The sequence below is a fragment of the Sinocyclocheilus anshuiensis genome, unplaced genomic scaffold (genome assembly GCF_001515605.1).
Source record: "Sinocyclocheilus anshuiensis isolate Anshui unplaced genomic scaffold, SAMN03320099.WGS_v1.1 scaffold950, whole genome shotgun sequence".
In the NCBI taxonomy this organism is placed as follows: Eukaryota; Metazoa; Chordata; class Actinopteri; order Cypriniformes; family Cyprinidae; genus Sinocyclocheilus; species Sinocyclocheilus anshuiensis.
In genome coordinates this window covers 160,396-172,014 of record NW_015539874.1, presented here as the reverse complement: position 1 = coordinate 172,014, position 11,619 = coordinate 160,396, and the positions used below count along the sequence as shown (strand labels likewise).

The following is an 11,619-nucleotide window of genomic DNA, read 5'->3' as shown; positions in this document are numbered from 1 at the left end:
TATGTGTGTGTGTGTGTGTGTGTTAACCAATGCAGCACAATAAAAAAAATCATTTAAATTTTAACAGCATTTATTTGAAATAGAAACCTTTTGTCAAATTTTAAATGTTTGTACTGTCACTTTTGATCAATATAATGCATCCTTGATTGTGCTGAAGTATGCACGCGCAACTTTCTACCTTTAAAGAAAAAGGGAAAAACTATATGGACATTATATTAATGAGCTTTTGGAATAAAATAGTAAAACTGCAATGAACTCTATGTACTGGCTGTGGTTATGAACCATAAATAATGTATGTTGATTGTAAACATTTGATCACGACTACTTATGATATATCACTGTAATTGATCGCAAGACAACAATTAGGGGCCGGTACCGCCAAAATACAATTAAACTTTTCAACTTGAACATTAACTGTTTCCTTATTTTCACCAGCTTCGATGAGGTTATTGATTTAATTCTGCTTCCGTGTAAGAGCTCCAAGTTTTCCTCTTCGTTTAGCGAGCAAATTAAAAAACCTTTCTTCCTCGTTTCCTTCCAATCCGTCGTCCATTTTAACTTAAATTTGTTTCAACAATAAAGTTGAATCATTTCTATATATATCTCACCCCAAACCCCAAACTTTTTAACAGTAGTGTATGTAATCTTTTAACAAGCACCCAATATATAAAATACCATTTATCGGGAACAGTTCTGTTTTGTCCGTCTGCTTGTGTGTTGTTTTTTTCTCCAGTGTATCTCCAGGGCTGGATGTAACTAAGCCATGTCTCTAGTACCTAAACGACAAAAACATATTACTTTAAAATACATCCATTTAGCATCATAGCCTTCACTACGTTTTGAACAGTGCATAATGTTTACTGAAAATGTATAAAAGTAGGCTCCAAACATCAGTGTGCACTCAAAGACATTTACCGCTCTGAATGAGGCGTCCAAAGGCCAGTGACCAAAGCAGTGTTGTAGGAAGACATACAGCTTTTGCTGAACAAACCTCTGTACCACCACACTAAGAAAGACAGAGAGTGGAGGCTTATTGACAGAGCAGTAAAACAGAAGACAGCTCAATCAAGTCCCCAGCCCCTGATCGGGCGAATAGCTCCTCTTTATGACATTCCAGCTTAGATTTACAGATGTTTTAGTTCTATAGCCTGATTATCTGGATGAGTTGAGAGGCTTGCAGGCTGTAAAAACCCACCGCTTCAGCTCTTCCAGAGGACTGCTGTGGGAGTGGGTAGAGGGTGAGGAGAAGATCGACTCCTGCTTCAGACTGCTGGAAAAGGCGTGTAGATGCTTGACCAGAAGACGCACAACAAGGACGTGCTCCTCCGAAGGCATGAAGGGCTCCTAAGACATCATCCAAACACAGGTCAGATTTTTACCATCTGAGAACCCATTTCTACCTGGTATTAACCAGTTTGTCTGACATTTACATGCAGTAACAGAGAGGTTCATTTACAGAGCTTGATTAAATCCATTGATTTCTATAGAGTAGTACTGGTAATTCTCAATGTTCTTAATTTCATAAACTGGTTAAAAAAAAAATCTCACAAAAGAAAGAAGAAAAAAAAAAACCCAGAAGTGGCCACACTAAACGCATTCATGACGTCTGTTACTACGAGGTGTAAATGTCATCCGTCTCGTCTATCCACTTTTGATGGGATCATCTGAAATGGATGACAATACCAGGTGTAAACAGGCAGCATATACTGACTGACAACAACACCTTACATTGCATCCACAGTGAAATACGTTATCAAAACAATCTTACTTAGGGTTTCACATATATAGTTGAAACAAGGTATTTTTGAAAACAATAAAACAAAAGATGTCTGAGCAATTTGGATATTCTGTGTAATGTAGTAGTGTTCGCATAGTCGAAGGCACAAGAACAAACAACCCAAAAAGATACAGATAAATAAAAATAGCAAATCAAATAAAATGTTAAAATCTCCATAAAAAAAGACATGCTTTAAAAAAAAGAGACGCATTTCTCACTACAAGCTCTGAACATCACAATATATTCTAATAATTTAGTAAATCACAAGACTAATTATTAGTCACATAAATTCAATCACACATTATAATCAGACCAAATCTCCCAACTTAAGACTGGCCTAAACCATTAATGTTAAAATCAACCCCTAGTCTAACTCCTATCTAATCTTAGGTTACCTCCAGGAAGCCCGTGGAACTGAATGAAAAGGTAAAAGTACTTGGTATGTGTGGAGGGTCCCAGAGCCTGGTGGGGCGGGGGGTTGGCACAGCATGCTGGACATACTGAGGCGGTACTGCAACAACGCCAGCTGAAGGACCCATCACAAACGGGTGGAGGGGAGGGGAGGGGAGAGGGAAGACAGGAACACAGTGTATGGCGTTATTTTAATTACAAATGTCGAGAGCGCATTATTGTAGCGCGAAAGCACATTAATATATTGCGCGAGCGCGAATCTCTCCGCTCTCGCACGGATTTCCTTTGCTCTCGCACAAAACCGGACACGTGCGCTCAGATACATGCTGCTCTTGCCCAGAGAGAGTGCGCGCGCTTAAAACGTGTCTCTCCTCTCACTCAAACGGTGTCCTGTGCACTCTCAAATCTCTCTGTGCTCATGCACTATAGATATTAATTATTTTCGCACCTGAATTAAACGTTGTCAAAAGTTATCATTATGCACTTTTAAAAAGTAGTCTCAAAACAGATTTGTGCAGGGCCTTTCCTTGATTTTGTATGGTTGTTTTAACAAACTTGTTATTGTAGCTACTTTGTTTGCACACTCTCTGGGCGAGAGCAGCGTGTATCTGAGCGCGAGCGTCCGGTTTTGTGCGAGAGCAAAGGAAATCCGCGCGTGAGCGGAGAGATTCGCGCTCGCGCATTATATTTGTGCTTTCGTGCTACAATAATGCGCTCTCGACATTTGTCATTAAAATAACGCCATAACAGTGGGGGAAGGAAAGGAAGAAAAGGGGAGAGGGGAGCAGGGCAGTGAACATGAGAATAGAAAGGAAAAAAGGACAGAGTGCAATCCAAGAAAAATAGTTGGACATCGGGACCGAAATGGGGGTGTACAAAGGGAAAGAAAAGAGACAAATCGATATTGACCACAAGAGAGAAATGCAATGAATATGAAGATGATGCAGTTGTCCTTTTCGCAAAAATCGCAAACTCTAGTGTAATGTGACATGGTTTGATTTTCTAACTGAAATATCGCCAAAGGATATATTCTTAAAAAAATTACAGAGAAAATGGGTGTCTAACTGCTTTTCTGTTACTGACATTTTATAAAGCAAAACTAATTTTGGAATGATGCTAACTAGAGTATAAACTACAGAAAACTGTAGAATTGGATTGCCTCAGGAAGCCTGGAAAACGTAGTCAAGGCAACCGAGGAACATAATTTTTAATCTGGCCCTTGATTCACAAGAGAATTGTCTGTTTGATGAAGTATGTTATATTAACTTCGGCTTTAGTTTTATCTAATCTCTATGATTTCAAATAAAACCAAATGGAGCTTATAAAAGCAGAAAAGGAGACACTGCATCTAATGTCTTCACCATGAAACACACTGATAGCAGTCACCAATTTACTTTTTTTTTCTTCTCTCAAATTACTGATGTTTGCTAAATAAATTCAGTCCATGGAAATGGTTTTAATTTTCATCCCTAGAATTTAACAGTTCACCCCCCAAAAATTGTTTACTCATCCTCATTTCATTCCAAATCATTACACTATTACAGATAATGTTCATAATATGGATATTTTATATAAATATGTTAAAATTGTTATATTAAATGAAAAGTTCTTTTTTTGGTGTTAAAATAAAATACCGGCATAAATCTTCGGAATAACATGAGGGTGATTAAATAATGATTGAATTTTTCATTTTTTGGGTGAACTATTTCTCTAATTCTCAGTAAACTGGTGACTTCCAGTTCATAATCTCCACCACAAATATGTTAAATAAACGATGCCAGACTTAATATGCTCTGGGCTGACTGGAGGGAGACTTCCACTGATATACTGACTGTAAATAACACACGGACAGGGAAATAGACTCGGAAGCCAGAGACACCAAAAGCTTACATACACCCCACAGCCAAAGAACAAAGACAGAAGACATATCAAGGAGCCAGCGGGCTGCATCATGCAGACTCAAACATTAAGCAATAACTCGACCACTTCAATCACATGCCCAGTGTGTATTATGCTTATTCCGCCCAAATCATCAAACAACAGAGAACAAAATAAATGTGAATTAAAGAGCTGCATTTCTCTTTTATCCCCTTCTATGTTTAGCAATCATATGACATTGGGTCGATTTGAACTGTAAGTCCTTGAGCACAGAGGAAATAAAAATTCATGGCAAATTCATGAAATTCATGTTCTACACAAATAGTTCTCAACTGCAGGGGTCTGAAACCACTAGGGGGCCTCAATAAACTTCAAGATGACCAAATTCACATGAAATACACCAGCAATATGGTTAAAATGCGTTAGCACTGGATAGAGAGGATGATGAAGTACCCAAAACCAGCTACAGAAGACATTAATGTTCGGTTAACATTTAAAATCAAGAGCTTGCACAATCTGAAATTAAGATGATAACTGGATTAGTAAGAAAACTCCCAAAATTATATTCATAATAAGGTAATAAAAAAACAAACTAAAAAAAAAACATGGTTTTCAGGTATTTCTTTTAGAACGGAAGCAGAAATATATATATATATATATATATATTAGGGGTGTAACGGTACACGTATTCGTACCGAACCGTTTTATGTTATATTCATGTATTGCACAAGAAAATTAAATTTTGCAACAAAATTAAAAAAAAAAATGAAATAAGCTGGGACAACTGCAATGACTGACTTATTTATCAAAATATTTTATATGAACAATAATTTTAAAATGACTACTAATACCTCAGAAATAGTTATAGTTATTTCATGTTGATTCAAGCAATAATAGCTTAAAATGTGATTAAAAAAATTCAATTCATTTTATGTCAAATACAGAACATTAGCAGTGTAACAGCACTAGCAATAACACATTTGTTGAAATGTGAAGGACTAGTTCAGATTCAGCTTTAAAGGGCAAAACTTTGTAGTTTTTAGACTATATCTGTTAGCCATACATTGAGGCCTATTACCATAGTTCTAAAATCAAATTCCAATATTTTCAATTCCCATCACAAAAAGCTTAATGCAAAAATGCAAATATTGACACTCTAGCTATGAATGACAAAGGGTATATTTGTAGACATAGCACATGTGTGTCATTCACAGAGGGAGAGGAAGTGCATAAGTCAGGGTGGGTGTCGTGCAGCAGTCCCTATGCAGTGCGGGGGTGAAGGGTTGGAGCCAGCCAGCCGTGTGCAGAGGAGGAAGGGAGTGTGTAGGTCTGAGGGCCCGGATCACATTCTTACCTTCACCTGAGGAGACTGCAGCTTCTGGTACATCTCCAGAGAATAGTGATGGAGCCACATCTCCACAAACACCTTTAGAAACACACAACCATGAAGTTCATGCCAAAACATGAAGTAAACTCATCACGAATGACAATTAAGAATAGTTAACATCTGTTCTAGGGCTGCAGCTATCGATTATTTTAGTAATCGAGTATTCTACAGATTATTCCATCGATTAATCGGATAAGAAGTAATTTTTCTTTATTAAAGAGCAATACTAAATATACAAGAGATAATAAGATAGGTCTCTTAAAATAAACAACTAATTTGTTTTCTTTTTAGAAAAATTTTAATTTTTTATTGCTGAAATTGCATACATTAATAACCGTGAAAACTAAAACCATTTAATGCATTTAATTGGCAAATTACATTCAAAATGCAAATACAAATACATCAATAAAAAAAATAAATATAAAAAAACACAATAAATAAATAAATACAAAAATCTATTTCACATTACTTTAAAAAAGGTAAACGGTACAAACTAAAACTAAGGCATAAATCAAAATATTAGTAATAAAAATAATAATAATACCTAAACATTGCATTTGTCGTGCAACTTAACTTTCAAGTTTCAGCCTAACTAAAGTGTGGCTTTTGTAAGAGGCAAAAATCAGTGGACAGGAAGGTAACTTGGAACAAGAGTCCATACACAATTTCTAAACACATTTTTCTGCAACATGAAATTAGTTATTTGGAGAATAAACCTCTTAAATGTCCCTATACGTACTGGTGTGTGTGAGTGTGTGTAAAACTTGTTTTTGATATCCTTCATATTCTGTGTGCTGGTCAGTTCACAGCAGTGAATAGAAATTAATCTGTTCCAATAAGTTCAAATTGATTTTTACATTTTATGGGCATTTTTACATTTATAAAGCCTTTTTTTCTAAAAGTGTGAATCATCTTTTGAGTCAAATTCTTACATTTAATCAGTCAATTAGAATAACAGACATTTGGGCTGTTACCAAACAACTGATATCAGTATCAACAAAATGAATCTTTGCAATGCAGAATAGAAATTAATCTGTTCCAATAAGTTCAAATTGATTTTTACATTTTATGGGCATTTTTACATTTATAAAGCCTTTTTTTCTAAAAGTGTGAATCATCTTTTGAGTCAAATTCTTACATTTAATCAGTCAATTAGAATAATACGACATTTGGGCTGTTACCAAACAAATGATATCAGTATCAAAATTCATCTTTGCAATGCAGAGGAACACAAAAGCTGCATCCGAAAAGGCATTTAGATGTAGGTCTATTTACACACTTTTTAATTCAGCTCAGAGGGACATGAATGCATTGCATTTAACCTGCAGTTACAAATGAATAAATAATATTTTGTTATTTTAAACGTGAAACATTGAATACTGATATTTACAATACAATTACAATTACAATAAAGATACTTTAAAGGGGTCATATGATGCGATTAAAATCTTTCCTTTCTCTTTGGAGTGTTACAAGCTCTTAAGTGCTCAGAGTTCCTGTGGCTCAGTGGCAGGGCATACATTTTAACACTATCAACCACACATAATATTACCATATAGTCTAGGCATAATAAAAGTACAATTACTATACTGTGCACTTACTCAGTATGATTTTCCAACGAACTCAAAACTGAACGACACGTGTGCCTTTCTTGAGCAATTATGCGAGTGATGCAGCCACAGTCCTAAACTAAAATTAAAATAGTTGTTAGCAATTACCAGAAGATGATAAGATAAGAAAGGACGCGCGTATATGTCTGTCGATGCATCACTTATTTACAGCTTGATACGTTTACACATCAGACGATCGCGAACGCCAATGTCCGATTATAAAACATTCAACATATTAACATTATAACTTCGCTTTTCAGACCGATGAGCTTTGTAAAAATCGACGCGTTTCAGAAAGGCGGGGCATAGAGGAGAAACAATAATGTACAGTATGTGGAAAATAATGTGTTTTTGGAACCTTAAACCACATAAACACATTTCATTACACCAAATACACAAAATAATGTTATTTTTAGCAACATCATATGACCCCTTTAAATGTTAAATTAAAACCGCCAGTAGGTAAAATAATTTGCCTTGATTTGTTGTATTCGAGTTACTCGAGGTATTCGAGGAATCGTTTCAGCCCTAATCTGTTCCTACCTGCAGAAGTGTCTCTGACCTCCAGATCTCTTGAGCGGCAGGGTCAGCGTTGACTGAGGGCTGATGTGTAATATGACGCTTCAACAAACTGGTGCTGTGACCACCATATCCAACATAAGGCACACTGGGAGACCTGGGACAGGAAGAATATAAAACCATATAAAACTGGAGCTTATTTGCTGAGAAAAGGTTCTTTTAAATGACACCATGATACCTTGGAGCAGGAGAAGCCACGGTTCCCATGGTGTCTGAGAAAGGTGATGGAGGCACATTGCCCTCTGTAGGGAGAAAGTACTTGAGGTAGGTGTCGACAAGCACAAAGTATGCGCTATCTGAGCAACTCCCATGCTGCCCTGGAGGGTAGTTCTGAAAAGGCTATTAAACAACATTTAAATTAACTTATAATGAGCCAATAAAATCCTGTAATTCTGTTAAATAACCATTAGGGTTTGAAAATTAAGTGACCAGAACCTTTGGTGCAATGAGACTGGAGGCAAAGTTGAACATATAATATTCAAAAGGATCTGCGAAAAATTAAAAACAGATATGTGAGAGAAAGACAGTGATGAAACACCCTTGTAACAGTTATAATAAGTTATATAATACAATTTATAGCATAATATAAAAGTTAGGGTGTAAAGAGCCAAGACGTACTGAGCAATAGAAGGCCTGACATGGGGAACTGGATTTTATTGTGAAACAGAGGGCAGTCGGGCAGAACCCCAGCCTGAATGGACGACTTTATAGGACCCTGTGCAAACAAAATACAAAATTAATGTAGACACGGTTAATAATGCCATTTCCACTTGGAAATTAATCAGGGATGATGCACCAAAACCTAAATGAATACACTTACTGGCAGATAACTGACTGGAAACTCATACTTGTATTCCTCAGCTTGTAGTTTGTACACCAATTTCATCATAGGACCACTGTTGAAGACAGAGCAACAGTGCAATATCTACACAACCATTCAAAAGTTTGGGTCGGTAAGAGTTTTTACATTGTTAAAAAGCACTTATGCTCACCAAGGCTGCAACTATTTTATTTAAGAAAACAGTAAAAACAGATATATTGTGAAATATTACTACAATTTAAATATCTCTATTTTAATATTCTTAAAATATTTATATTTCAATATAATTTATTCCTGTGATTGCAAAGCTGAATTTTCAGCAGCCATTACTCCAGTCTTCAGTGCCACATGTTTTTTTCAGGATTCTTAGATGAATAGAAAGTTTAAAAGAACAGTATTTATTTGATATAGAAATCTTTTGTAACATTACAAATGTCTTTAATGTCACTTTTGGTCAATTTAACTCATCATTAATAAAAGCATGCATTTAAAAATAAATAAAATAAATAATAATAATAATAATTTTGAATGGTAGTATATATCAGATTTGTACTCTGAAAAACAGTGGTAATACTAGTCACATATACAAATACAAAAATACTGAATAATACAAAATAAACCAAATAAAAAGAACCTTGGGCCCAGGAAGTCCACGGCAATGTTGTACTCTGCCATGCGAGCCTGCAGATACCGCAGGTTCCAGCCACTAAGGATTCCATCCAGGCTCCCAAACACACTCTCCACCAACCAGGGAAAGATTGCATGCAGCTCCTAATCAAACATATGCCATATAAACACAAACCAGACTTTATTCATTTTTTTGATACAAAGATCAGGGGCACATGCATGCCATACTCTAAGCAATCCAAGTAAACATGGGCCTCACAAGACAAACGAAGCAAGAGAACAGGCATGTTGGCCAGCACAAATGCTCAAATTAATCTTCAGCACTAAACAAACATCATTCATTCAGACCGCATAGAGTTGAGTCAAGGTGAGAGGAAAGCGGCACCAGCAGGACAGCAGCTGTTCCAGTGCCACATGTGCCAAGCAGATGACTGCGTTTAATATCTTAATACATGGGCAATGGCGCAGTTGCCTCATCAGATTTCTCAGATGAATCTAACAAAAAGCTGCCTGTGTTGAGTGCAAAAATAAGGACGTTATAAAGCCTCAACGGGTCCTCCATTTTAGGCTATAAAGTGTATCACAGCACTGTAAATAATAACATTAATCATAAATGTACTAATAAATACAATTCTTGCATGTATTAAATGAAGAGAACCATACCTTTGCAGGGAAATCATCTATAATTTTGCTCATCTCGTTACATCTTTGATGAAGAGGTTTAATGGTCCAGTCTGCCTTTAAATTGGCCTGCAGGCATAAAGACACAACGGTTAGAAAGAGAAATAAACGTAGAATGTAAATATAATATATAAACAGCTGAATCTAGTACTAACCAGAAGATAACTGGGCTGTTGCAGGGCAGGTGCAGCCATTAAAACTCAGACCACAAATCAACACCAAACCTGAAATTAAAGTCAGTAATATAATCCACTCACATTTCAAAACATTCAGCATCACTAGTCAAGTACTTCTAGCACTCCAGTGCCAGTCAACGTTATCAATGAAAAATCAGCGTATTTCATGCTTGCTTAACTAACCACTATCAGTCTATCCTTAAACATAATATTTTAATTTGCCTACATATATTTTTCTGCTATATTGCCGCTTAGAGGTTAACTGTTAGCCAGCTAACGTTAGCTCCACTATCGGCTAACTGTGTAGCCTGCACAATATTTTTTGCTCTGTAAAAGAACTAAACGCTTAACGTTAGACCGTTTCATGTTCACTTAAAACATATACTAAACATGCCAAATTAGTTTTTGGGTATATTACCTCACACGTAAGAGAGAGAAAAACAATATTTCTAGTAAAATCCAACAGACCGCGCTTAGATACAAGAGGAGTCAAATGCGTTGGTTATGATGTCATATCCGCCTAGCGCTGTAACAGCACCGTCTATTCATGGGTTTCAGTCAGCCTCTTATTGGGAATCGGAAACCAAAATAACACTTCACCAACAACGGAAAACAATGGTATTTAAAAAAAAAAAGATACTTTAGTATTAGATCCTTATTTACTGTCAAGCGAACTGCTCACTCCACTAAAGTCTAGTGAAAACTTACCAACTTTACGTTTGCTTATAGGCTATTTACATCTACCTCATACACAATCCCTCTCCGTACGGCAAATCATCAGTATCGCACGCAAATTTAACCTTTTGCAAGTTTCATTATGAACTTGCTAACTAAAATACTAAAATGTAAAAACTCATCTATGCTTACGAGAAATATTTAATCAAAAGAATCCCATACATCCACATCTCTTGGTAAATAATCCATTGCGATTTGCTGTTATCACAGTCCAGAGTACAGCACAGCACAGCAGACTGACGGAATTGCAATTCGGTCCTACAAATGGCGGCCGCACCACTGTGTGACGTCACATGAAACCTATGAATAGGCTGAGGGTGGAGAATGACGTCACGAACATAAATAAACTTCCTGTCCTATAGCTAAACAATTTTGATCCAAGATTGGCTCTTTTATATTTGATGCCACCAATGTTACACACTCTTTTAGCTTTAAAAACATTATTATTTATTATAATGATATTAAAAGTAAACTCCTATTGTCATGTTTTATTCTATATGCTCATTTTTTTCATTCATAGGCAATTCTTATTCCATCTTTTCTCCTTCTTAAAACTGAATTAGACTCACTTCTAAAATTAATTTGCTTTAAAAAGAACAAACCCTTAGATATATATTATGAAACCCTTACAAACCCCATTATAAACATTATCTTAAATATCAAGGATAAATATGTAGGTGCTTTCCCCTGTGTATGTATGTTTGTGTTTGGCATGTTAATGTTGTAGTTTGTTTAAGTTGTGTTTTTAGTAAAACTCTCATATTTGTTCTCTCTTCCAGATGTCATTCTTCAGATTTTTTTAGAGGTTCAAGCGCGAAGCGCTGAAACCCTACTGTAATTGTAAGGATTATTATTATTATTACTATTATTATTATGCAGACCAAACCGTAAGTCCTAGAGACTTGAAACTTGGCCAGATGATAGGTCTCAATTTGGGG

General features: G+C 36.0%; 1 protein-coding gene across 5 annotated transcripts in view; it reads right to left on the bottom strand.

The window, feature by feature from the left end:
• The window catches only part of LOC107685262 (sphingomyelin phosphodiesterase 4), an 18,014-nt gene extending 7,535 nt beyond the window's left edge, over positions 1–10,479 (bottom strand). Inside the window, exons 1-14 of one of the 5 annotated variants that reach the window (XM_016481780.1) lie at positions 10,365–10,479; positions 9,926–9,994; positions 9,753–9,839; positions 9,097–9,233; positions 8,463–8,538; positions 8,261–8,357; positions 8,078–8,130; positions 7,821–7,981; positions 7,607–7,739; positions 5,421–5,492; positions 2,214–2,303; positions 1,196–1,344; positions 916–1,006; positions 676–776 (exon numbers count right to left, since the gene is read on the bottom strand). In XM_016481780.1, the coding sequence (XP_016337266.1) occupies positions 676–776; positions 916–1,006; positions 1,196–1,344; positions 2,214–2,303; positions 5,421–5,492; positions 7,607–7,739; positions 7,821–7,981; positions 8,078–8,130; positions 8,261–8,357; positions 8,463–8,538; positions 9,097–9,233; positions 9,753–9,839; positions 9,926–9,964 (1,286 nt within the window). In that variant the 5' untranslated portion in view covers positions 9,965–9,994; positions 10,365–10,479. The remainder of the gene's footprint in view (positions 1–675; positions 777–915; positions 1,007–1,195; positions 1,345–2,213; positions 2,304–5,420; positions 5,493–7,606; positions 7,740–7,820; positions 7,982–8,077; positions 8,131–8,260; positions 8,358–8,462; positions 8,539–9,096; positions 9,234–9,752; positions 9,840–9,925; positions 9,995–10,364) is intronic. The other 4 variants (XM_016481781.1, XM_016481783.1, XM_016481782.1 and 1 more) reach the window with 4 other exon arrangements.
• Positions 10,480–11,619: the final 1,140 nt, after the last annotated feature.